Below are 24,534 nucleotides of genomic sequence, written 5' to 3'. Positions count from 1 at the left end.
AATTTAAAGAGACAGGCATCCTTTAGACTTGTTTTTTTTTTTTTTTTAAAAAAAACAGGCTTCTACCTAAATTATACCGCATGTTTTCCTACCATCTTAAGCAGTTTTCTTAGGGACTTCTTGTTTGTCCTGCGCCACATAATTCCAGATTCTCTCTTCTTTTAATATATTTCTATTGATTTCAGAGAGGAAGGGAGAGGCAGAGAGCGAAACATCAATGATGAGAGAGAATCATGGACCGGCTGCCTCCTGCACGCCCCACACTGGGGATCGAGCTGCAACCCAGGCATGTGCCCTGACTGGGAATTGAACTGTGACCCCCTTGGTTCATAAGTCGATGCTCAACCCACTGAGCCACACCGGCTGGGCCCGGTTTTACCCATTTTGGAGTTGAAAAGTACAACTCAAATAATGTAATGTAGGTAAAAAAAAAAAATGTTGAGAACTGGAAAGGGCTGAATGGGAGCTAGACATAATGTTATTTGTGTCAATCATATTTCAATTTTAAAAAGATTAACTGTTTTAGGGATTCTTTGTACCAGATACTCCCTGGGTAGCTGTTGGGACTTGGTTTTCTTAAGCATTTAAACACCCAGGGAGGCAGCCCAGCCGGCGTGGCTCAGTGGTGGAGCGTCGACCTATGAACCAGGAGGCCACGGTTCGATTCCCGGTCAAGGCAAATGCCCGGGTTGTGGGCTCTATCCCCAGTAGGGGGCGTGCAGGAGGCAGCCGATCCATGATTCTCTCTCCTCATGGATGTTTCTCTCTCTCCCTCTTCCTCTCCGTTCCTCTCTGACATCGATAAGAAATATATTTTAAAAAACTCAACAACCAGGAAGGCAGATGAAATCTGACTCGGTCAGTTTCTATAGGACATTCCTTCCGGTGAGCTGTGTGGTTTCTGATACCCTCTTATTGACTAAATGACCATCTTTGGAGCCGGGTATGCAATCGCTGGTGTTATTAGCACTGGATTTGCCTGCCTCTGAGCGTGCCAGTAACTGTGATGACGAGAGGCCTGGAGCCGCCTCTGCTACCCTTTTCCTGGCGTGAATCTCTCACATTTGGGTCCTCAGCTAGACACTGCTTTCCAGTAGGAGCTGCAGTTGAATTGCATTGAAATCAGATTTGCTGTCCATGAAAATTGATATCGAACATCCATAGAGAATCTTTTCTGTTCTCAAGGTCCTCTGCATTTCTCAATATCCTCATAGTTGGTTTTGTTTTTTTAAATCCTGTCCGCTTGGAATATTATCTTAAAATGAACCCGATCGTGTTGAAGAGGCAGAAAAAGGTAAAAGAGACCTGAAACATTGACACATCAGTTTTCAAAGATGTGGGCATCTTGGCTTTCAAGAGAGAGGTTGTATTTTCCCCCTCTGAAGAAACTCTTTTTTTTGTTTGTTTTTTTTAAATTTGGGAATATTGGGGGCCAGGCGGGAGCCCACCTCTAGTGGGAGGACTACCCTGGGTTCTGGCCTTTGCCATCGCTTTCTTTTTTATTTTTTTAAATATATTTTATTGATTTTTCACAGAGAGGAAGGGAGAGGGATAGAGAGTTGGAAACATCGATGAGAGAGAAACATCGATCAGCTGCCTCCTGCACACACCCCACTGGGGATGTGCCCGCAACCAAGGTACATGCCCTTGACGGGAATCAAACCTGGGACCCCTCAGTCCGCAGGCCAATGCTCTATCCACTGAGCCACACCGGTTTCAGCATGCCATCCCTTTCATATGGGATACACCCATAGCCCTTAGGCAGGTAATTCCAGTAACAGGCAGACTAGGATTTACAGGATTATCTGGTGGGGAAGTTGCCTCGGTTACCATGGTCTCAATTAGACAGGGAGTGGTTGGCTCTGACCTTTCAGAGCTTCAAGGTTGACCAGCTGGACAAACTCTGAACCAAGGAAGGACGGCGGCATCTTTTAACGTCCTGGCTTCCTCTGTGAGTGAGGAAAACGCGTCTATGCTTAGAAATGGCGATCACGGTTCGAAGAATAGAACAGTTTCTTCTCTCTCGTGGTATTCCCTCGCTGCCTCCACCCCATTGCAGAACCGTAAACGTTGCCGGCCGCATTCCTGGCAGTACTGGTTCCTGATAAATTCTGGCTGATGGGTTTATTTCTGGTCAAGTATTCCTGACATCTTACTTTTGCCTTATTCCAGGGAGCCCGAGGTCGTATCAGCAGTGGGTGCATACGGTCAAGGTAACGCGATAGCCTTTCCGAATTCCTTCTCCTCCCACTCTCTGTCTGTGGGTTGGGGTCAGCCAGCCTGCGGTGGATGGGCGGTCTCTTCAGTGTGTTGAATGTTCTCACATTGGAACATCTTTGTTGGATGCTTCTCGTGTGCTTGTCTTTAGGAATACGATTTCCGATGGAAAGCTTTTGTCCGGAGGCAGACGGCTCCTTTGGAAAAAGCAAGAGTCCACACTGCCCCCGTGAATTCTATCCCGAAACAAGGAATCGGGTGGAATAGTGAGATTGGGTGGGACTTTTATCCTTTCCGGAACAGTTTTTTGTTAATATGGTGTTTTTTTCCAAATATATAAAGCCCTCTTCCACAAATTGAGACTTGATGGCCCAGCATGAAAACAGTTGTGATTTCTTTTTTTAAAAAAATATTTTTTATTGATTTTTTATTACAGAGAGGAAGGGAGAGGGGAGAGAGAGTTAGAAACATCGATGAGAGAGAAACATCCATCAGCTGCCTCCTGCACACCACCCCCTACTGGGGATGTGCCCGCAACCAAGGTACATGCCCTTGACCGGAATCGAACCGGGACCCTTTAGTCCGCAGGCCGATGCTCTATCCACTGAGCCACACCGGTGAGGGCTGTGATTTCTTTTTTATGATTTCTTTATCACGGCAGTAGGCTTAACCTTCCAAGGTGAGCCCAGCTGGCGTGGCTCCGTGGTTGAGTTTTGACCTAGGAACCAGGAGGTCACAGTTCGATTCCCGGCCGAGGGCACGTGCCCAGGTTGTGTGCCCCATCCCCAGTAGGGGGCGTGCAGGAGGCAGCCTATCCATGAGTCTCTCTCCTCAATGCTGTTTTGTAGGTCTCTGTTTAACCTGTGACGAAAGCTTTTCTTCTACACTATTGCTCGTGCTTGTGTGCAGGGCCATCTGGTCAATAGTATTTGGCAACGAGTGTCTGTGTTTCCTTTGCAGAAAGGGGGTGCCCTGTTCAACTCCGCCATGACCAAAGCGACCCCCGCGATGCGGACAGCGTATAAATACGTGAGTCCTCCTTGGATATGTAAAAATCCCACCCATAAAATTTTACGGCGTGTTTTCTAGCCGAGAGACCTGTCGGTCTAGAACTGTTGTCGGTAAATGGCGGCTCGCGAGCCACATGCGGCTCTTTGGTCCCTTGAGTGTGGCTCTTCCACAAAATACCACGGCCTGGGCGAGTCTATGTTGAAGAAGTGGCGTTAGAAGAAGTTTAAATTCAAAAAATTGGGTTCTCCAAAGAAATGTCAATCGTTGTGCTGTTGATGTTTGGCTCTGTTGACTAAGGAGTTTGCCGACCACTGGTCTAGAATATTCCCTACTTTCCTTTTAAATACGATGCTAAAAAAAACAACAGAAATAACACTGAACAAAAGAAATCCAATTGCTTTAATGGCATCATTGTATAGGGAGGATATTTTATTTATAAAAGCTAACTGAACCGGTGTGGCTCAGTGGATAGACCATCGGCCTGCGGACTGAAGGGTCCCAGGTTCGATTCCTGTCAAGGGCATGTACCTTGGTTGCGGACACATCCCCAGTAGGGTGCGTGCAGGAGGCGGCTGACTGATGTTTCTTTCTCATCGATGTTCCTAACTCTCTATCCTTCTCCCTTCCTCTCTGTAAAAAATCAATAAAATATATATTTAAAAAAAAAAAAGCTAACGATGGCTCCTCCTTTGTATTTTTAAACATGTTTGTATTGATTTCAGGGAGGAAGGGAGAGGGAGAGAGAGATAGAAACATCCATGGTGACAGAGAATCATGGATCGGCTGCCTCCTGCACGCCCATCCCTGGGGATGGAGCCCGCAACCTGGGCGTGTGCCCTTGACCGGAATGGAACCCAATCTGCAGGCCAACACTCTATCCACTGAGCCACACCGGCCAGGGCTTGGGCCCTCGCTCTCTACGTGGTGAAAGTGGCATTCTGAGCCCGACCCTTGTCTTCTTGTTTTCCAGGCCAAGAGCCACGCCAAGCAGGGGATCAGGGAAGTGAAAAGCAAACTCAAACACAAGGTACGCCGCCTCCTCCTCGTCGTCGTCCTCCTCCTCCTCCTCCTCCTCCTCCTCCTCCTCCTCCTCCTCCTCCTGCTCCTCCTCCTGCTCCTCCTCCTCCTCCTCCTCCTCTTCCTCCTCCTCGCTGAAGGTTGGCGCTCAGACCGCACGATCACACGGGATGCTCGTTGTTAATGACTTTGGAGTGCGCTTAGCCCTGTGTTCCGGGGTGGATTTTTCATAACAAGCCCCCTGGAAACCGCCTGCCATCCTGCGCGCGCCCACGGAGCGATCTCTTTATCGCGTGCATATTTTATCACGGGGCTCGGGAGAGCTCCAGCGATGCTCTGACAGGCTGTGTTGTCTCCACAAGGTTCATGGCCTCGATATATCTCCCTCCCGAAGCGCTTTGCGCCAAGCTGATCATTTTTAATGTATTTTTTAAAAAAAAATTTTTTTAAGTAGATATTTTTATTGATTTTAGAGAGGAAGGGACAGGCAGAGAGGGATAGACACATCCATGAGGAGAGAGAATCACGGATCGGCGGCCTCCTGCACGCCCCACACTGGGGATCGAGCACACGACCCGGGCATGTGCCCTGACCGGGAATGGAACCGTGACCTCCTGGTTCCTAGGTTGACGCTCAACCACTGAGCCACGCCGGCCTGGTGAAGCTAATAATTCTTTAATAGATGATGATTTGGGGGTGCAGAATTAAGCCATGAATCTCCTCGTTTGGTCGATAAGCTCTTTCCAATAGTAGCTACTTTATTTTTTTATTTTTTATTTAAAAATTTTTAAAAAATATATATTTTATTGATTTTTTACAGAGAGGAAGGGGGAGGGAGAGAGAGCTAGAAACACCGATGAGAGAAAAACATGGATCAGCTGCCTTCTGCACACTCCCTACTGGGGATGTGCCTGCAACCAAGGTACATGCCCTTAACTGGAATCGAACCTGGGACCCTTGAGTCTGCAGGCCGATGCTCTATCCACTTAGCCACACCGGTTAGGGCAGTAATAGTAGCTACTGTAAACTATGCTTGTTCTTCATGGACAAAAGTTTGTGTGTGAGCGTATGTATTGGAATCCAGGACCATGGCATGTATATGAATATTTATGTGTCTGTGCGTATGTCTGTTTGTATCTGATTCCATATTACGTCTCGGCAGATTTTAATCGGTGGCTCTGTTTTGAAATTGTACCTCCGGAGGAAACATAATCCCCCTCAAACACGTTCATGGTCGCGACGGAGAGGGAAGGATCCTCGTGCACATTTTACTCAGATTACTCCAAACAGAGATTGTTCTGGGAATTATTCCCTCACGATGCAGGACAAATTGCAGCGGGACCTACTTTTCTAAGTAGATCCTTGACGCGTCCAGCTCAAGGGTTCGCTGGTTATGTACGTCTGCGTCGGACCCGTGGCCGAGGAACCCGGGAGCCTCCGTCAGTCACCCGGGGAGTGTCCTGAAATCGTTCCCTGTCTCTCCCCCACGTGCAGGAGAGCGAGGATGAGTATGGGACCTGCTCCGGGCTTGTGCAGTACACCCCGGTCTACACCGCACACAACCACCAGGCGGGAAGCCGGGAGAGGCGCAGGCTCACCCAGGTACGGCTGCCCACCCTCGCGCCGCCAGTAGGGGGCGTGCAGGAGGCGGCAAGCCACGTTTCTTCTCTCTTTCCTTCTCCCTTCCTCTCTCTCTTAAAAAAAAAATTTAAAAATTATAAACTGTATTTAATTAACTAGTTAACAATGTTAAATAATAATGATGATGATGATGATGATGATGATGATGATGATGACTCCACCACGGTAGCTACCTGTTCTGGCTCCTGCCGTTAGCTGGGAAGCATTTACTCGCTCGTAAACGGCTGATGGGGTTTGAGATCGGCGTCTCGATGTGGCTCCCCTCCCCAGGATGTTCGATTCCTATCCGTCTCAGGCTTTCGCCTCTTAAAAAGTTAACCTTTGCAGATTGGCCGCCTCGATATGGGAGCACGTGGGTTATGTGTACGGTGGGGGAGGGGTCTTTGTGTGAAGAAAAGGGGTTCTCTTACCCCCGTCTCTCGGAGTGGAGTAACGTCGGGGTCTGAGCACGTTGAGATCCTCAGGGAGATAGGGGAGCATTTCCAGGGGCGGTTGGAGGTGGTGAAAGGGGGAATCTAGAATCAGCGGATCCGTCGGGAAGGAGGGGTCCCGGTGCCCTCGTGTCTGCAGGTGCTGAACAGAGCAGCAGGGGTGGGACGGGGGACGGACGGACGCTGGGACCCGGGTACCGAAGCCGCTGCCCGGCCTTGGCCTTGGGAGGCGGCGGGAGGGGCCGTCAGGGACCAGGGTGTGGGGTTCAGAGCCAGGCACACCTGACTGGTCCCAGCCTTTAGCATGGAGCAGCACACAGCGCCCCCGAGCCGAGCCGCGGGCCCTGGGGAAACGGGATGGCAACACCTGTCAGTCCCCGGGATGCCGCAGGCGGGAGAGGGAGCGTGCGAGGTGGCGGCCACGGAGACTCGCAGAGCAACGCACCTGCTCGCTGTCTTCGCTCTCGGTAGCCACTTCCCAGGGCCACACAGGAACCCTCCCATCACTGACGCCACGGGGACCCTCACGTTGTCTGTTTCCATTTAAGTAGGAATGACGTGAAGACCCCAGGTTATGATTGGAAAAGACATAGACAGCTCTCGCCCGGCCGGCGGGGCTCAGTGGTTGAGCGTCAACCTAGGAACCAGGAGGTCAGGGTTCGATTCCCGGTCAGGGCACAGGCCCGGGTTGGGGGCTCCATCCCGTGTGGGGCGTGCAGGAGGCAGCCGACCCATGATTTTCTCTCATCATGGATGTTTCTATCTCTTTCTCCCCCTCTCCCTTCCTCTCTGAAATCCATACAAATACATTTAGACCAAAATATGATCTCTGAACGCGTAATAATCTGGCCACTCAGAGTGTGTGTGTGTGTGTGTGTGTGTGTGTGTGTGTGTGTATTAGAGGCCCGGTGCATGAATTCGTGCATGGGTGGGGTCCAGCCAGCCTGGCCAGGAGGAGGGGACCTGGGCGGTTAGCCGGCCTGCCTGCTGGTCAAACTCCTGGTCGAGGGGACAATTTGCATATTAGCCTTTTATTATATAGGATAGACACTGAGTGGCCAGATTATTATGCGATCAGAGATCATCATAATCTGGCCACTCAGTGTGTGTGTGTGTGTGTGTGTGTGTGTGTGTATGTATGTGTGTGTGTGTGTGTGTGTGTGTGTGTATATATATATATATATATATATATATATATATATATATATACAGCTGTTGTATCAAGGAACATCTTGGTCTATCAGACCTTGAGGATGTCGTTTTGTTGTCAATGAAATTATCGAAATAAAGGATCTGGACTCTCCCGTTCGCTGTCTGCGAGCGCCCCGGGTCTCAGCTCCTGGAGAGCCTTCCACGCCCAGTTTCCGGGCGGACTTGTGTCTCTGAAACGCCCAGTTTTCATCTGTTCCGCCAAAGATGTGAACGAGAGGATGGTGATGACTGACATTCCGAGAGTGTGCTTAGCAGCGAAAAAAGGCAGGTTTCCCCACCGGGGTCCCGGGGACGAGACTACGCCGACCCCCGGATGGTCTGGGCTCCGCGCCCGTGTGCGTGACCTCGCGTGTGGCCGGCATCGATTGCGCATCTCCTACCCCCCGACCCGCGGGAGCCCGCGCGGGTGCGAGTGCCAATTAGCCCGGCCCTTTCCCGTTTCGCTGATGAGGCTCCAGGGCAGGTCAGGGGACGGCTCCCAATTAGGCTCTGCATCTGCCCAGCCCCGGCCGGGCCCCTGGGGGGCGGGGATGGCCGCGGCCCCAGCCTAACGGGGCCCCGGGGAGGGGGTCCCCCGTGGCATGGCAGGCACCGCCGGCGGGGTCTGGTGAGAATCCGAGCTGCGCGTCCGTCTTCATCTCGGCCGCACACGGGCCTTCTCTCACCCGTGCGACGTCAGAACGAGACCCCGCGGGCTTGGTGAGTGAGGTTAGACGCCGTCTCTCCTCCGTGATGCTGCCTGAGCATGCTGAGCTGGGGAAGCCGGGCGGCGTTTTCCAAGGATGGGAAATCCCTTGAAAGGACGCGTCGAATGTGTGTGCGCCGAAGAGACGGCCGTGTTTGTAATCGTAGTAGCCCGTCTTAGTCCAGTATTGGGATCAATTGTTTTCATTGAATGCTTACAAAGAAAATCTTTTGAGTTTTCATATATTGGATATGCCTAGTATTAGATTGCATTTGGTTTTGAAATGCCTTTCCCTACACAATCCGCAAACGGAAAAGCAAAACACAAACACGGATACTCAAGACTGTCGTTTGTTTTCGAAGCATTCCTGCTGACCCCGAGGCCTAAACATCTCCCACCAGGCTGGAGTTACTCAGTCACATTTAGGTTCAGGGGGCATTTTAACCTCCGAGCCAGAACCCAGCTCCCAGGTGGCTGAACCCAGGTTTGATCGGACCCCACCGGTGAGGCCAGACAGCTGGTGCTGTTCCCGCTGCCTGGTGTCTGTGTGCGTCTGCATCTCTCTCTCTCTCTCTCTCTCTCTCTCTCTCTCTCTCTCACACACACACACACACACACACACACACACAGCAGCGGGACGCGTGTGCTGTAGGCAGGAGCTTAGCTGTTCTGCACATCAACATTAGCAGATGGATGGCCCCGAGCACAAGCCAAACACCGCGTCCCCGGCCCCTGCCCGTGCAGGGCGTGCAGGGCGGGGCGCTTTGTGGGTGAGCCCTGGAAACCCTGGCAGGCCTCGCTCTTAACCCTTTCACGGCTGGGCCCCAAAGCCGTCCGCCCCCGGTTTCTTTCCAGCCCACCCAGTCCATTGTGTCGGACCCGCATGGACAGGGTGAGGGAAGCTTATTTCTCCGCGCGTACAACGACAGAAAAGGGGGCGGGGGGGCGGGGTCCCTGTGGGTGACCAGCCCCCTCCCCCCCGCTCCTTGGAATGCGGTCAAGACTCCCGCCCACACGCGGCGTGTACAAGCGGACGTGGGTTCCGTCGTCGTCGTTTCTATGAGGAACGCCAGGGCCTGTTCCACGTGTGTATTCTGTTTTTGAGGGTCTTCGCGTAGAGGCGCGTGGTTTGAGATGCGAGTCGTTTTCTCTCCGGTGGATACAGAGGGGCGGGGGCGCACGATCAGATATCATTAGGCGATGTTCCACGTTCTACCCGTCATGTAAGGTGTTATGCACACCTCAGAGGGAACGTGGCTGCCTTTTCGAGTCCATATGGATTTACTAGAAGCCTGCAGGGGGCGGGCGGGGGGGCGTCTCTCAGCCCGGCCTGCGCCCTCTCGCAGTCCGGGACCCCTCAGGGGATGGCCACCTGCCGGCTTAGGCCCCGATCCCTCAGGGGGCAGTCAGACATCCCTCTGGCAATCCGGGGCTCTTGTAGTCTGGGACCCCTCGCTCCTTAAAAAATATATATATGTTTCCATTGATTTCAGAGAGGAAAGGAGAGAGAGAGAGAGAGAGAGAGAGAGAGAGAGAGAGAGAGAGAAACATCAGTGATGAGAGAGAATCATGGATCGGCTGCCTCCTGCATGCCCCCCACTGGGGATTGAGCCTGCAACCCAGGCCTGTTCCCTGACCGGGAATCGAACCCTGACCTCCACAGCGGAGGTGGGAGAGGCTCAGCCGTGAGGCTTCTGGCTGAGCGACGCTCCCCCTGTGGGAGCGCACGGACCCCCAGGGGGCAGCTCCCACATTGAGCGTCTGCCCCCTGGTGGTCAGCATGCATCACAGTGATCGGTCGATTTGCATATGAGGGTTTTGTTATCTAGGACGAGAGGCCCGGTGCATGGATTCGTGCTCGGGTGGGGGGCAGTGGCCTGCGGGGATCGGCCCGCCATGGACCCATCCTCTGAGCGGCTATTCCCGCCGCGGGAGCAACTATTCATCCCGGTCAGCTGAGCCGCTCTCCCACTGCGGGAGTGCACTGACCACCGGGGTGGGGGGTGGGGGGCGGGGGTCAGCTCCTGTGTTGAGCGTCTGCCCCCTGGTGGTCAGTGCGTGTCATAGCGACTGGTCGGCTGGTCGTTCTGGTCCTTCTGCGGTTCGGTTGCTGGGCTTTTATATATATAGGTTGGTGGAGACATCCTCCAATGGGTGGGTGGGATCTGGCGCAAGCTCATTTGGTAATTGATGGGTCTCGCCGTTTCACGTGTAAGGAGTGTACGTGGAAGTCACGTGTGCCTGTTTGGCAAGGAAACACCTGCGAGTCGGGCATTTGAAAGCCGCCTCTTGGCGGGAGGGGGACCAGAAAGAAACCCCAGGATGGCGATTTCTATCGTTAAAAATAGGAGCAAGCAGGTGGCTGACGTGGTCCAGATAATGGATCTCGTTATTTTGAGATGCCACACCGAGGTCATTCGCTGTCTGTGGCGTTTTCCAGGGAAAGGCAGACACGGTCTCTGAGTTACCTAGCTCCCGAGCCTCGCCAGTGGAGGCCCACGCACGCCGCGTCGTCGGCTGCGGGCGACGGTATCGCACTGAGGACACACGTGTCTTCATTGGCACTCGGCGGACGCCGGGAATAAAACAAATGTCACTGGAGGTTGTGCCTCCCGCTCAGGGGACATGATGGACTCCAGAACACGGCACGCGCGGTCCATGGCATAGCTTCGCTTGATGGGTCAAGAAAGAGCCTTAGCCGGTCCGGCTCGGTGGGTAGAGCGTCGGCCTGCGGACTGAAGGATCCCGGGTTTGATTCCGGTCAAGGGTCCATGCCGGGGTTGTGGGCTCGATCCCCAGTTAGGGGGTGTGCAGGAGGCAGCCGATCCATGATTCTGTCTCATCATGGATGTTTCTCCCTCTCCTTTCCTCTCTGAAATCAATAAAAATATATTTATTAAAAAAAAAAAGAAAGAAAGAAAAGAAAGAAACGGCACGGTCATTGGGTTGGACGTAGCCAGTCAATCTCCAGGAGAAAGATCACCGTGACCTAGGGGCGGGACCTGTGTGTAGGAAGGAGGCGGCCCAGGCCACTGGAACCAACACTTCATATACATTTTGCAAAATTAAAAGGAAAAATGTTTAACCAAATCATGATAAGTAAAAAACAAACCTGTTGTTGTCGCTTTGTTTTTGTTTTTAATTTAAATGTTTAGCACTTTGTTTACTTCGGCTCGGTTGTGAGCATACTATTATGATGATCAAGCAGAAATGTTGAGTGAAGGTGATAAGGAAATCTATCAGAAAGTGATAGATGATAAAAAAAATATTTTTTGAAGTGTCTTATGTGAACATGTTCCCATTGAAAGACGCCCAAGAAAAACTGTCTAAATGAAAACACCTTTGAGCATCTCTGTCCCGAAGTCACTCTTTCCACGGCACATAGTATAATTTATACGAATGTCACTAATTTTTAAATTTGCCCTTTTAAGGCCAGTATTGAACAGTAGTGGTGCCACGTTGTTAATTTTAAAGAAAGCTATTTCCCCTGTGGTTTTTTAAAAAAAAATTGTTGAAATAATACTCATTTCCAGCACATCAACATACAATTCTAGTTCAACTGGTGCTCCGCGCACCTCCCTCCCCCAACCTTCAGTTATGGGTTACAAGGCTGCCCTCTAGTGGGCATGAGGCAATACTTTCCTTCCTTGAAAGATGATCTCGGCATGATACAAAATTCATGATAAAATTTACCTTTCAGGGTAGTCTTTTTAAAACACTTTTTACTTATTTTTTTAAAAATATTGATTTCAGAGAGGAAGGGAGAGGGAGAGAAATATAGAAACATCCACGATGAGAGAGAATTGCTGATCGGCCGCCTCCTGCACGCCCCACCCTTGGGATCGAGCCCGCCACCCGGGCCTGTGCCCTGACGGGGAATCGCACCGTGGCCTCCTGGTTCCTAGGTCGATGCTCACGCCACGCCAGCCGGGCGGACAGAATCTTATTATAATCCGAACGGGATTGAGGTCTCCTACACATGGCTGTAGTTCCCGCCAGCAAAAACGACGCCACGCATGCTTTTAATGCTCTTTTCCGATTCTGAACGGCGTGCATTTGTTAAGGTTGCTGCCACTATCATTCCGTGGAGTTCACGTTATCTCATGCAAGTCCTGGCACCCAACATGCATAAGCTCAGGGGTTTGCTGTGGAGTTTGGGTAAGCAAGGTGACACTTCTGAACCTCAGCCACTCCAACTCTAAAATGGGGGCAGTCGGCCTTCAGACACATCACATATCACAAGCATCTTAATGTTATAAAGTCTAAAAAAAACCATACTTGCCCATTCCTCTGCCTGTATCCCTTATCCCCCCCCCTCCCCCTCCACACACACACACTCCCTAACCCCCTCATGAATGAAACGGACCCGGCCCTTTGCCTGATTGGGGTCTGCCTGCCATCTAGCGGCAGAAATGGTAACTGCGGGAGGAGCAGGGGGTGGTCAGGACGGGAAGTTGGGTGGTTCTGTTGGGCCTGCTGCCTCCCAGAAACCATTGCACGCGAGTCCCGGGCCAGCGGAACCCGTAACGCAGACACCATCTGGGTTCCTTCACGTCGGAAGCCGGCGATGCTTGTGTTGAATAAGCTGCCGCTGTTCTCTATCTTGAGTGTTGATCGAATCGATTGTAAGCCAAGTGTTCCCAGAACAAGCAGGGACTGACCGACCGACCGACCGACCGACCGGGTGGGTGGGCTACGGATACACCTGTTCAGTCCTCTCATTTGTTCTCGGTTTGTGAGTGTGAGGTGGAGTAAGTGTGGAGATACATAACCCCTCACTCTCTCCTCCTTCCTGCCCAGCTCGTCAAATTGATTGGGTAACGTTGGAAACCCTGAATGCGTGTTGCTTTTAACAGTGTTCCTTCTCCCCCGGCCGGCGTGGCTCCGTGGTGGAGCGTCAACCTATGACCCAGGAGGTCACGGTTCGATTCCCGGTCAGGCCACCTGCCCGGGTCGCGGGCTCGATCCCCAGTGTGGGGCATGCAGGAGGCCGCCGATCCATGATTCTCTCTCCTCATGGATGTTTCTGTCTCTCCCTCGCTCTCCCTTCCTCTCTGAAATCGATTTTTTTAAAAATGTTCCTCGCCCTAACTGGTGTGGCTCAGTGGATAGAGTGTCGGCCTGTGGACTGAAGGGTCCCGGGTTCGATTCCGGTCAAGGGCATGTACCTTGGTTGCGGGCACATCTCCAGTGGGGGGTGTGCAGGAGGCAGCTGATCGATGCTTCTCTCTCATCGATGTTTCTAACTCTCTATCCCTCTCCCTTCCTCTCTGTAAAAAAAATCAATAAAATATATTAAAAATTTTATTTAAAAAAATGTTCCTTTGCAAATCGAATCCTTTCCTTGAAACGTGACGAGGAAGGAGACTTGCTGTCCTACTAACGCCATCTGTCCGTCCCCCCTCTCCCCCCAGGCACGCTTACACAGACCCCTCAAGAGCCTCGACGACGGCGCGCCGTGTGAGGACGAGGACGAGGACGTGGACCGCACCAGCAAGTCAGTAACGGGTTCTGAGGACTCCCCGGCCAGGGGCTTGAGGCAGAAGTTGTGGGTTACACAAGACAACTTCCGAGAGTGCGCACCCCCAGGCATCAGATTTTACCCCCTGGTGATGCTCTGAGCCCGACTCGGGGGCCGGGGTGGGGGGGGTGAATCTGGAGCCGGGAGAGCAGGGAGGGCCTGGGCTAGCTTGTTCTTGAGAAGCAAGCACGCCTGCAGGGATGTCGGGGACGCGGTGGGAGGGGAAGTAGGAAGCCACCCACGTTAGACCCTGGCCCGCCCAGGAAGGGGGCAGGTTCAGCCTCACAAGTCCGTGGAAACAGACTGGGCCGGGGGATCAGGGAGACGTACGTCCAGGGCCGTGGTCGGCAAACTCCTTAGTCCGCAGAGCCAAATATCAACAGCACAACGATTGAAATTTCTGTGGAGAGCCACATTTTTTAAACGTAAACTTCTCCTAACGCCACTTCTTCAACATAGACTTGCCCAGGCCGTGGTATTGTGTGGAAGAGCCACACTCAAGGGGCCAAAGAGCCGCATGTGGCTCGAGAGCCGCAAGTTTGCCGACCACGGGTCTAGGGTACAATCACAGTGGTGAAGACGAGTTTTACCACAAAATAAGGGAAATAATCATCATAGTGTATGTCTGATGTCTCCATGTTAACATACCGGGGCGCGACCAGTAAGCATTCCTTTTCTCTGTGAAATCTTGGTCTGTACAAGGGAATATGCATTCTTCTCCGAGACGGGCGGCTAAATAAACAAGGATAAACCATCTGAAAACATTGAATGTGAACTTGACCCCAGCACTTGGCGCGAGCGCTCGGTCTCCCATTTCGAAGGCGGAAGTCCCAAGTCCCACAGAACCAGACTGTGGCATCCCGGCTTTCCTGCCTCCTGGTGAAGGCGCCGTTGACTTTCCGGCTTTTTAAAAATATCTTTTTATTGACTTTTTTAGAGAAAGAGGATGGGAGAGGGATGGAGAGCTAGAAACATCCATGATGAGAGAGAATCATGGATCGACTGCCTCCTGCACGCCCCCTACTGGGGATCGAGTGTGGAAACCCGGGCATGTGCCCTGACCTCTTGGCTCCTGGGTGGACGCTCAACCACTGAGCCACACGGGCCCGGCCCTGCTGCATGTTCTTATTTAAAAAAAAAAAAAAATTTAATTGATTTGTTACAGAGAGGAAGGGAGAGGGATAGAGAGTTAGAAACATCGATGAGAGAGAAACATCGATCAGCTGCCTCCTGCACACCCCCTACTGGGGATGTGCCCGCAACCAAGGTACATGCCCTTGACCGGAATCGAACCCGGGACCCTTCAGTCCGCAGGCCGACGCTCTATCCACTGAGCCACACCGGTTAGGGCTCTTTTTTTTTTTTTTTAACATATTTTATTGATTTTAGAGAGGAAGGGAGAGGGAGAGAGAGAGACAGAGATATCAATGATGAGAGAGAATCATGGATCGGCTGCCTCCTGCATGCCCCCTCCTGGGGATCAAGCCCGCAACCCGGGCCTGTGCCCTTGGCCGGAATCGAACCTGAGACCCTTCAGTCCGCAGGCTGATGCTCTATCCACTGAGCCACACCAGCTAGGGCCCGGCTGCGTGTTCTTAATGCAGGTGCTCGGAATTGCCCGGATGTGAACCGGTCTAGACATCACCCCCCGGGGGTGAACTGGGCCAGGGACCAGCGCTCCGCCTTCTGGCTGTCCCCCCGCGCGGGCCCTGGAACGGAAGTGGTGAGCGGCTGGGCACCCGCAGCCCGCGTGGTCGCACGGCCGGCCCCCAGAGCGTGTCCCGTTCCCCCCCCCCCCCCCCAGGTTGTCCTCGGAGGACGGGGAGGAGGCCGCGGCCGATTTCTACGAAAGCGATGACTCGGTGGAGCCGCGGGGGAAGGCGCTGTACTCGGGGGAGATGGACCTGCTGGGCGAGATCCTGGACACGCTAAGCACGCACAGCTCGGACCCGGGCAAGCTGGCGGCCGCCAGGAGCCTGGACTTCTTCCGCTCCATGGACGACATCGACTACACGACCGCGGTGAGTGAGGGGCGCTCCGGGGACCGGGTCCGAGGCCCACGTGCCTCCCGTGGCCGCGACGGCCTGAGGCTGTCGTCTCAGTCCGTACATGTGTGGGACCTCAGGGGTACGTATCCTAACTTCAAAAATACGGTAACGTAGGATCGTGAAGAATTAATTGTAGTAAAAACACATTCAGTGTTTTCCCTTTTATTCAGCCAACCCTGGTAGTGGTGGTTAGGAATGGAAATTCTTTTGCCAAGCAGTAGAGCTTTCTGACCAGCTCAGTCTATAGTTGTCTTTTTGGGGGGGATTTTTTAAAACATGAAATGTCCCCACTGTATTTTCTAAATTTTCCTTGATCTTAAAATAGACTACATTTTTGTCATCGTGCCTCAGAAAGGAACTGTGGCTTTAAACAAATGGACCTGAATGCTTTTTAAAAACACTAGAGCTAGCCCGGCTGGCGTGGCTCCGTGGTTGAGCGTCGACCTATGAACCAGGAGGTCAGGGTTCGATTCCCGGCCCAGGGCACAGGCCCGGGTTGCAGGCTCCATCCCCAGTGTGGGACATGCAGGAGGCAGCCGGTCCATGATTCTCTCTCCTCATGGATGTTTCTCTCTCTCTCTCTCTCTCTTTCTCTCCCTCTCAAGTCAATGGAAATATATATATTTAATATGTATTTAATAACTAAATGAATCTAATATACTTAATAACTAAATATTATTTAACAACTGAATAAAATCATGACAGTTGCTAAAGCGATGATGCCCTCAATTGTATCCGAGACGTTCCTGAACGGGCTGTTTCCTCTTCCAGAATAAATCCAACGCCCCGAGCGAGGATAACCTGGCGGCCCTCTGTGGCGGGTCCGGGGACCAAGGCGACTGGCACCGCGGCCAGGACGACAGCGCCCTCCACGGCCGGCACCTGCCCCCGTCCCCCAGGAAGCGGGCCAGCTCCACCTGCGCCACGGGCTCGCTCTTCAGCCTGGAGGAGGAGAGCGCTGCCAGACCGCTGGACGGGGCCCCCGGGAGCGGCCCCCCTGGGGCGGCCCCGCCGGCCTCCCCCTCGGAGCGGGGTGTCCCGCGGGCTCCTCCGGACGCGGCCGCCCGGACTGAGGAAGGGAACGCAGACCAGGAGAAAACACCAACCCGGGCCCCCGACGACCTGCTGATCCCCAGCCTCGAACGCCGGCCGTCCTCCTCGGTCCCGTGGGAGAAGGACGGGAAAGGCGCCCGGGAGGCTCCGGGAGACGGCGGGCTGCTCCTCGAAGCCGTGGCGCCCGCCTGCCGGCCCGACGGGAACGTTGCGGGGGGGCGCACGCGTGGGAACCAGGCCTCCTCCTCCTCCGTCGAGAACTGAGAGCCAGCCTCGGGCGTCCACGCGTCTCCGGGGAGACACGGGAGGGTCCCACGGAACCCTGTGCGGTAAACAGTTGTTTGTAGGCATGGCAACGCTCGCTGTTGTCTAGACATTCTTGTTTCCGTTGGAGACATCGCCCGTGGATCGGGTGGGTCTGTGTCACCCATCGATCTCTCGGGGTGAGGCTACTACTTCTACTGTGCTCTTCAATCAGGTACTGGTGTGTGTGTGTGTGTGTGTGTGTGTGTGTGTGTGTGGAGAGTATATATATCGGACACGCGACTTCCCAGGATTGGTGCTTACCGCCGTGCATTTTATTTAAACTGAGGATGCGCACAGAAGCCTTGCACGGGACCCGCCCGTCGCTGACTCCACACGCGTGTCTGGCGGAGCGGGCCCCGATCCAGCTAGCAACACGTGTCCGCGCTCCCCTCCAACTGCTGGAACGCTTGACCCACCGCTGCCTTAATCTCCCGCCGCCCGTCAGCGAACGTAGCCACGTGTGGAACGGCCGGTACATCCTCCCGGAGACGCCGGGAGTGGCCTGCGGAGCAATAACGCCTTTCTCGCCGTCGAATCCAGGACAGAAACCTCTCTCTCTTTTTTGTTTTTTGTTTTTCGTGAAAAGCTCTTGTTGGACCCGGTAGCCACGCCTTCCGAAACACGGTCTCCAGGCCCACGCCTCTCACCCGGAGAGCTGCTGGCACGACAATGTGAAGTGAATGCCTCCTGTTTGCACGCGAGAACCTTTCCACGCCTCCCCCCCAGCCTCTCCGGGGCCTTTCCTTGCTAGCAGTTCTTCCTCCCCCCCATCCCCCCTCTACACAGAGCCAAAGGCCACCCACACTATCCCGATTTTTAAAAATAAATATATTTTATTGATTTTTTTACAGAGAGGAAGGAAGAGGGACAGAGAGTCAGAAACATCGATGAGAGAGAAACATCGATCAGCTGCCTCCTGCACACCCCCCACTGGGGATGTGCCCGCAACCAAGGTACATGCCCTTGACCGGAATCGAACCTGGGACCCTTCAGTCCGCAGGCCGACGCTCTATCCACTGAGCCACACCAGTCAGGGCTTTTTTTTTTTTAAGTTCTGATCTTTTTCTTTCCTTAACTAATAATTCTCTAAATTGTTTCTATCTTCATTCAGGCTGTGTCTTAAAGTCATGGACGTTGTGTGTGAGACGTTTTAGACATCTAGGAAAATGGTCAGGGAAGTCCTGAGCTCCCGTCCATCCCTAACCCACGGTTCCCCTGTGCTAATGTCCCAAGTCAGTGTGGATGGTCCGTGCATCACAATCAATGAATCAGTATTTTTTTTAAAATATATTTTTGTATTGATTTCATAGAGAGGAAGGGAGCGGGAGAGAGAGAGTGAGAGGGAAACATCGATGATGAGAGAGAATCCTGGATCGGCTGCCTCCTGCACGCCCCCTACCGGGGATCGAGCCTGCAACCCGGACATGTGCCCTTGACCGGAAATCAAACCGTGACCTCCCGGTTCAGAGGTCGAGGCTCAACCCCTGAGCCGCCCAGGCCGGGCTGAATGAATCAGTATTGCTGGTCCACGCCTCTTTCAGACTTCCTGAGTCTTCCCTGCCGTCCTACGCTCATTGGGTGGTCACGTCGTCTTAGATCCCCTCCCCCCCCTTGGCTGTGAGAGTTGCTCAGCCCCTCACGGGTACCATTTCCCTCAAGGTCTTTCCAGCCGGATCCGTGCCTTACCACGCAGAGTCGGCGTGGGAGTCCACGTTCGAAACAAAAGCAAAATCAAGCACCATCCGTGCTGTTCTGGGAAACCACCCCAAAGACTAGGAGCGAGCATCCCCCTTTCAACCCATTGAAACGCTGAGTCTTCGACGCCTGCTCTTCCCCTGGACTCTCCCTCGGCCTGCGGACTGAAGTCCCGGTGGACGTCGGGGGGACGGAGAGACAGGGACGTGAGGCCTGCAGTGTGCAGCCGTGTTCTTGTCTACTCGGCTCCTCCCCTCTGTCCCAGCGAAGCCAGCTGTTTGCCAACTCCCCCACTGCTGGAATTTTACGTGTTTGAAGACCTAACACCTGTTTGTCCGACTAAGAGACTTGTGTCAGCGACGGGGACAGGCTCTCCACAGAGCCCGGGTTCTCCCCGGAACTCCCCCCCGGCCCCCCGGCCCCACCCCCAGCCTGCATCCTTCGCCCTGAGCTGGGGTCCCCGGGGCATTGCGGGGGACAGAAGAGCAGAGTGTGAACTCCGCAGCGATTGCTTTACGTGAGAGTGTTATGAAGTAGCATGACGCGTGTTAGTGGTAGGACGGGGACCTCCTTTTCGCATGTTTTAGAAAAGCACCCCAATTAAGAGCATGATCATCGTTCTGGTTAAACACGAGTCACCCGTTCATTTAGGAAGTAGCCATTGACTCTTCGTCCTGGACATGTGCAGGGAGCAGTATCGGAGGATGGAGGGAAAGAAAATGATTGACATGGTCCCTGCGGGGAAGGAACCCGTGGAAAGGAATTGCGAATATCAATAATAGTAATAATAGTAATAATAATAATAATAATAATAAATTCTGCTTAGACGTTATTAACCCAAGATTCTAATACCAAAAAAAGCCTTTTAAAGCTGCTTTATCTGATCCTTGCTCTATTTCAGAACCACAGTGCCATTTCTAAGTTCATGAACTTTCTCTGTAATTATATGAAGAATTATATGAAGAATCTAGAATAATGCTGCTACCTGAGGTACCTACTTTTTATTTTTATTTTTTTAAAATATATTTTTATTGATTTTAGAGAGGAAGGGGGATGGAGAGAGAGAGAGAGAGACATCCATGATGAGAGAATCGTGGATCGGCTGCCTCCTGCACGCCCCACACTGGGGGTGGAGCCCGCAACCCGGGCATGTGACCGGAATCGAACCGTGACCTCCTGGTTCCTAGGTCAATGCTCAACCACTGAGCCAGGCCAGCCCGTCTCTCATCCCCTCCCTTTTCAATGAAGACTGTAGGTGAGAGTCCTGTCGCTAGCATTTAGTGCTAACTCCCTAATAGGATCCAGGGTTTGAGTGAATCAGTTGTGTCTTACACAGGTAGAGGAAGTGGCTTCTGTGCCAGAGGAGAAAACTGTGAATATTCTCAACATCAGTAGCTCTTCCTTCTTTTCTAGAAAATTTGGATTTTCAGGGGGGAAAAAAAACAAACTACTCGCATGAATACATTTTCGCATGCGAACGCCATTCAGTTTAGCATAAGAGACCTTGATTCTGGGCAGAGGTTTGTCCGTGGGAACACAAGTTTCCGAACGTGAGTCCCCAGATCTAATTTCTCCGAAGCGCTTCATGACCTAGGAAGGAGTTCTTTCAGAACGGGTCAATACTGGGCGTCTTTCTCACGGGGAGCCCGCCCTCTGCTCAGGGTCTGTGTCTTCAAGCCTGTTGGAGAGAGAGGATGGTTTTGGTCAAACCAGTTGGCACCTTCATCTGTTCTAGAGAATTCTGTGCGCTTAGAAAGAAGGATATTTCGTTTTGGGAACACGGTAGGATTTTGTGCAATATCATTTCTTGCATCATTTCGTCCAGATAACATATGCAAATCTGCTTCGGGGGCAGACGCCTTAAGACGGTGTTGTTCAGTGTTGGTGTAAAACTGTATGCAGCCACGCCCTAGGTGACTTTTTTTAGGGGAAGAAAAAAAATGTGTATTAGTGTTTCTGTGGTTGGCAGGAGACGTGTGTGTGTTTATTTAAAATAATGACGTTCAGTGCATCGTCGCGAACTGCCTCAGCAGCAACCGCTATGCAGGAAGAAGAATCCTCCACCTTAGGGTCGTGGTGGCCGCGCTGGGATTTTTAAAGGACACGGACACAGCGCTGCGTGTCGGTGCGACGTGTCCCTTGAGCAAACGCCCGGCCCGCGCCACGCCGATCGGAGGGGCGTTTGTCCGCGACACCCACAGCCTGGGACCGCCTGCGAATGAAGTTCATTTTGTGTGTGTGATGGACAGTGTGTTTCGCCTCCCAGCTTCTCGAGGTTTCTACCTTTATGATACTTGAATCCGGCAGAAAAGCACTGTGGGAATTCGGTAGCCCGGGATACAATATGCAAATCTACCAAAAGACAATAAAAAAACAAAGTGAAGGCAGGTACTGAGCGGTGGCGCCCGCCGGATGCTGTGGGATGAAGGCATCCTAAGCCGCATCATCGGTTACCTCTGATGTGAGACCCCCCCCTCAGGCTCTCGGTCCGTGTGACTCCCGTTCTGCATGGGGGGCAGCTGTCCATGTCCCTCAAGAAGGGACAACGAGGGACACAGACAGATCGGCCTCTGGTTGGTCCCCTGGCGCCGAGGACGGGACACGAGAGGCTGGGTGCATCCTCAAGGTACCACGCCCCTCCGCCGGCCTCCTTCAGGGAACAGCCCTCCCCCTCTTACACGCCGGACTTGCGACCCCTTTCACCATCGGATGCCAGACACGAGCTTTCTCGAATCTGCCGTGGTTTCGGTACTCACCCCGCAGGCAGACACGCCGTGGGTGAGACCCGCCCCCCCAACTTCCCATGCCCCCAGCTTTTTCTGCAGCCGCGGTCCGGTACGCGAGAGGTTCCGGACTTGAACTTGCCCGTCGCGCGTTCCTTTCGCTTTAGCGCGGTAGCTGTTGAGAAGGACGGAGCCCTTGGCTGGCCACGGGGACAGGTGTCTGTGGAAAAACACCTCGCGGGCACGGGGGCGGGCTCCACGGTGCTTGCATCCTGGAGGCTGCAGTGGAATTCATCTCAAAGGCTGACGACTCCTCCCGGGAGAACCTGGTGTAGAAAAGGACTGTGGGGGGAGTCTTTTAAACAAAATATGCAAATAGGAATATTGGATGGACTACGCATTACCATAAAGTGCCCGACAATGCAGTTAGGAAATAAAATCGGTTGTAATCCAACCTTCGCATGGTGGTGTGGCTCTTCTCTTATAACCAGGCAGGTATCCCCTTCGTGTCTCTCCAGGTGACCGATGGGAAGACCTACTGTCCTCACCTCATCATTGCAGACTCAAGCCTACATCATCCGGATGTGTGTGGCCACCTCAGTGTGCTAGGGTCTGTAATTGTAGGACAGGCACACAGAGTGTTACTAAGCGTCTCAGGCCCAACTGGCGTGGCTCTGGTTGAGCGTCGGCCTGTGAACCAGGAGGTCACGGTTCGATTCCCGGTCAGGGCACATGCCTGGGTTGTGGGCTCCATCCCCAGTGTGGAGCATGCAGGAGGCAGCCGATGCATGAGTCTCTCTCATCATAGATGTTTCTCTCTCCCTCTCCCTTCCTCTCTGAAATCAATAAAAATATCTTTTTTTAAAAAAAAAAAAAAAAGAAAAGAAACATCCACGATGAGGTAGAATCATGGATCGGCTGCCCCCCGCACGCCCCACACTGGGGATCGAGCCTGCAACCCGGGCATGACCAGGAATTGAACTGTGGCCTCCTGGTTCGTAGGTTGATGCTCAACCACGGAGCCACGCCGGCTGGGCGACGGCATGTTTTTTTTGTTTTTGTTTGTTTTAATATATTGATTTCAGAGAGGAAGGGAGAGGAAGAGAGAGAAACATCCATGATGAGAGAGAATCATGGATCGGCTGCCTCCTGCACGCCCCCTACTGGGGATGGAGCCCGCAACCCGGGCATGTGCCCTTGACCAGAACCAAACCTGGGACCCTTCAGTCCGCAGGCCGATGCTCTATCCACTGAACCACACCAGCTGGGACACGACTGCACGTGCTTAGCGTCCGCCCCGGGGACTGGGTTGGAAAGCAGCGGTCCTCGGTCAGGTGCTGCCGACAGCTTTATGGAGGCTGTTGCCAGGTTCCGGGAAGCAGGTGAGGCCAAGCCCAGGGACTGTGGTGAGCTGGCACGGCCATGGCATACTCAGCCCCAGGGCGCCTGCTGTGCCGGGCCAGCTCAGCCAGGTTCGGTGAGCCTGAGAGGGGGCGGTGAAGGATGGAGGAAAGACAGACGAGAGAATAAAGGCTGGGGCTGGGTGGGACACTGTCCTCTCTGATGGAGAGCTAGCGACAGTGCCACGGACTACAAGCCGTCTCTCTATTTTATAGCCAGATGCCTATGTGGGTTTCCATCCTACTCAACTACATGCACCTGAACTCTGTCAAGCCCACGTCACTCGGGCACGTGGGGCCACGTGTTCGGACCACAGGTTCACGCTGACAACCACAGCTCTTGGCTCTCATGGTGCTGGGAGGCTCTGCCCTCCACGCGGGGACTTGCACGTGGCTTTGCCATGAGAGGTCTGTGCCCTCTCCTCAGTCCGAGGCTTGAACCTGTCCGAACGCTGTGGCCACGCCCCACAGGGGACCGCATCGCAGGAGAACGGGCTCCGATGGGGAACAGGTATCTTTGTCGTCACCCGTCACCGGTCAGTGCAGGGAGCGTGGCTCGTTCGCGGCTGCGGGTTGAAGGTGAAAGGTCACATTCACTCGGGGACCTGGGGATGGTTTCCCGGTTGGAACCGCGCCCCTGGGCTGCGGGGAACCAGGTGAGCGTGGCTGGTGGGGCTCTTAGTTCGTCAAAGGGTGATTGAAGCCCAGGCCCGCGGGTCGGGTTTTCCTGCTGGTGAGGATCGCAGATGAGGGCGGGTCCCGGACCAAAGAAGTGGGAGGAGTAATCCTCAGAGCTGGGGGGGGGGGGTCATCTCCATAAAGAAAACTTATTTTATTTTATTTTTATTGATGTCAGAGAGGAAGGGAGAGGGAGAGAGAGATGACAGAAACATCCATGATGAGAGAGAATCATCGATCGGCCGCCTCCTGCACGCCCCACACTGGGGATCGAGCCCACAACCCGGGCATGTGCCCTTGACCGGAATCGAAGCCGGGACCCTTCAGTCCGCAGGCCGACGCTCTATCCACTGAGCCACACCAGCCAGGGCCAGGAAAAACGTTTCTAAAACTCTTATCGCCCGTTGTTTGGCCGACGGGGCGACCCGGGACCTTCCGGTTTAGCCCCTGACGGTTTTATGGAGAACAGACCAGGGGCCTGAACGTTCGTGCTGGTTCCCGACGAGGTGATTTCTTCGCTCGGGTGGGGCGGCCCTCCCGGGGCAGGCGATGGCGCGGTGTGAGGGGGGTGATGGGAAAGGACACGTGTTCTCTGAAGAAACACATCCTAAGGCACCGGAAACACGTTCACGGTATGGATGGGGGAAAAACCCGCCTGTGGGTGGGGGGGCACCCGGGAGCTCAGACGTGTGCTGTTTGTTCAGGGTCACGCCTGGGCACTTTCTGAGCCCCTGAAGGTGGAGGTCACGGCTGAGAGCGTCTTCCCCTTCCTACAATCATCCGAAACGCAGGGGATGTTTGTGTCCTAACCCCCCCAAAGAGACTTAGAGCCGAGCGCTCACACCGTAGACGGGGCCTCGTCGGTTTGGTGGCTCAGTCCAGCCCTTTCTCCCCAC

The 24,534-nt window shown here is 53.5% G+C and overlaps 1 protein-coding gene across 4 annotated transcripts in view; it reads left to right on the top strand.

Annotated features, from left to right (window-relative positions):
- DENND1B (DENN domain containing 1B) overlaps positions 1-22,018 on the top strand; it is a 107,454-nt gene extending 85,436 nt beyond the window's left edge. For 3 of the 4 annotated variants that reach the window (XM_079763520.1, XM_079763518.1, XM_079763519.1), the window contains 7 exons: positions 2,173-2,213; positions 3,178-3,246; positions 4,199-4,255; positions 5,740-5,847; positions 13,629-13,711; positions 15,540-15,756; positions 16,555-22,018. In XM_079763520.1, the coding sequence (XP_079619646.1) occupies positions 2,173-2,213; positions 3,178-3,246; positions 4,199-4,255; positions 5,740-5,847; positions 13,629-13,711; positions 15,540-15,756; positions 16,555-17,100 (1,121 nt within the window). In that variant the 3' untranslated portion in view covers positions 17,101-22,018. The remainder of the gene's footprint in view (positions 1-2,172; positions 2,214-3,177; positions 3,247-4,198; positions 4,256-5,739; positions 5,848-13,628; positions 13,712-15,539; positions 15,757-16,554) is intronic. The other variant, XM_079763521.1, reaches the window with a different exon arrangement.
- The last annotated feature ends 2,516 nt before the right edge of the window (positions 22,019-24,534 follow it).

The sequence above is a fragment of the Cnephaeus nilssonii genome (genome assembly GCF_951640355.1).
Source record: "Cnephaeus nilssonii genome assembly, chromosome: 23".
Classification (NCBI taxonomy): Eukaryota; Metazoa; Chordata; class Mammalia; order Chiroptera; family Vespertilionidae; genus Cnephaeus; species Cnephaeus nilssonii.
This window is presented reverse-complemented; position numbering and strand designations above follow the sequence as displayed.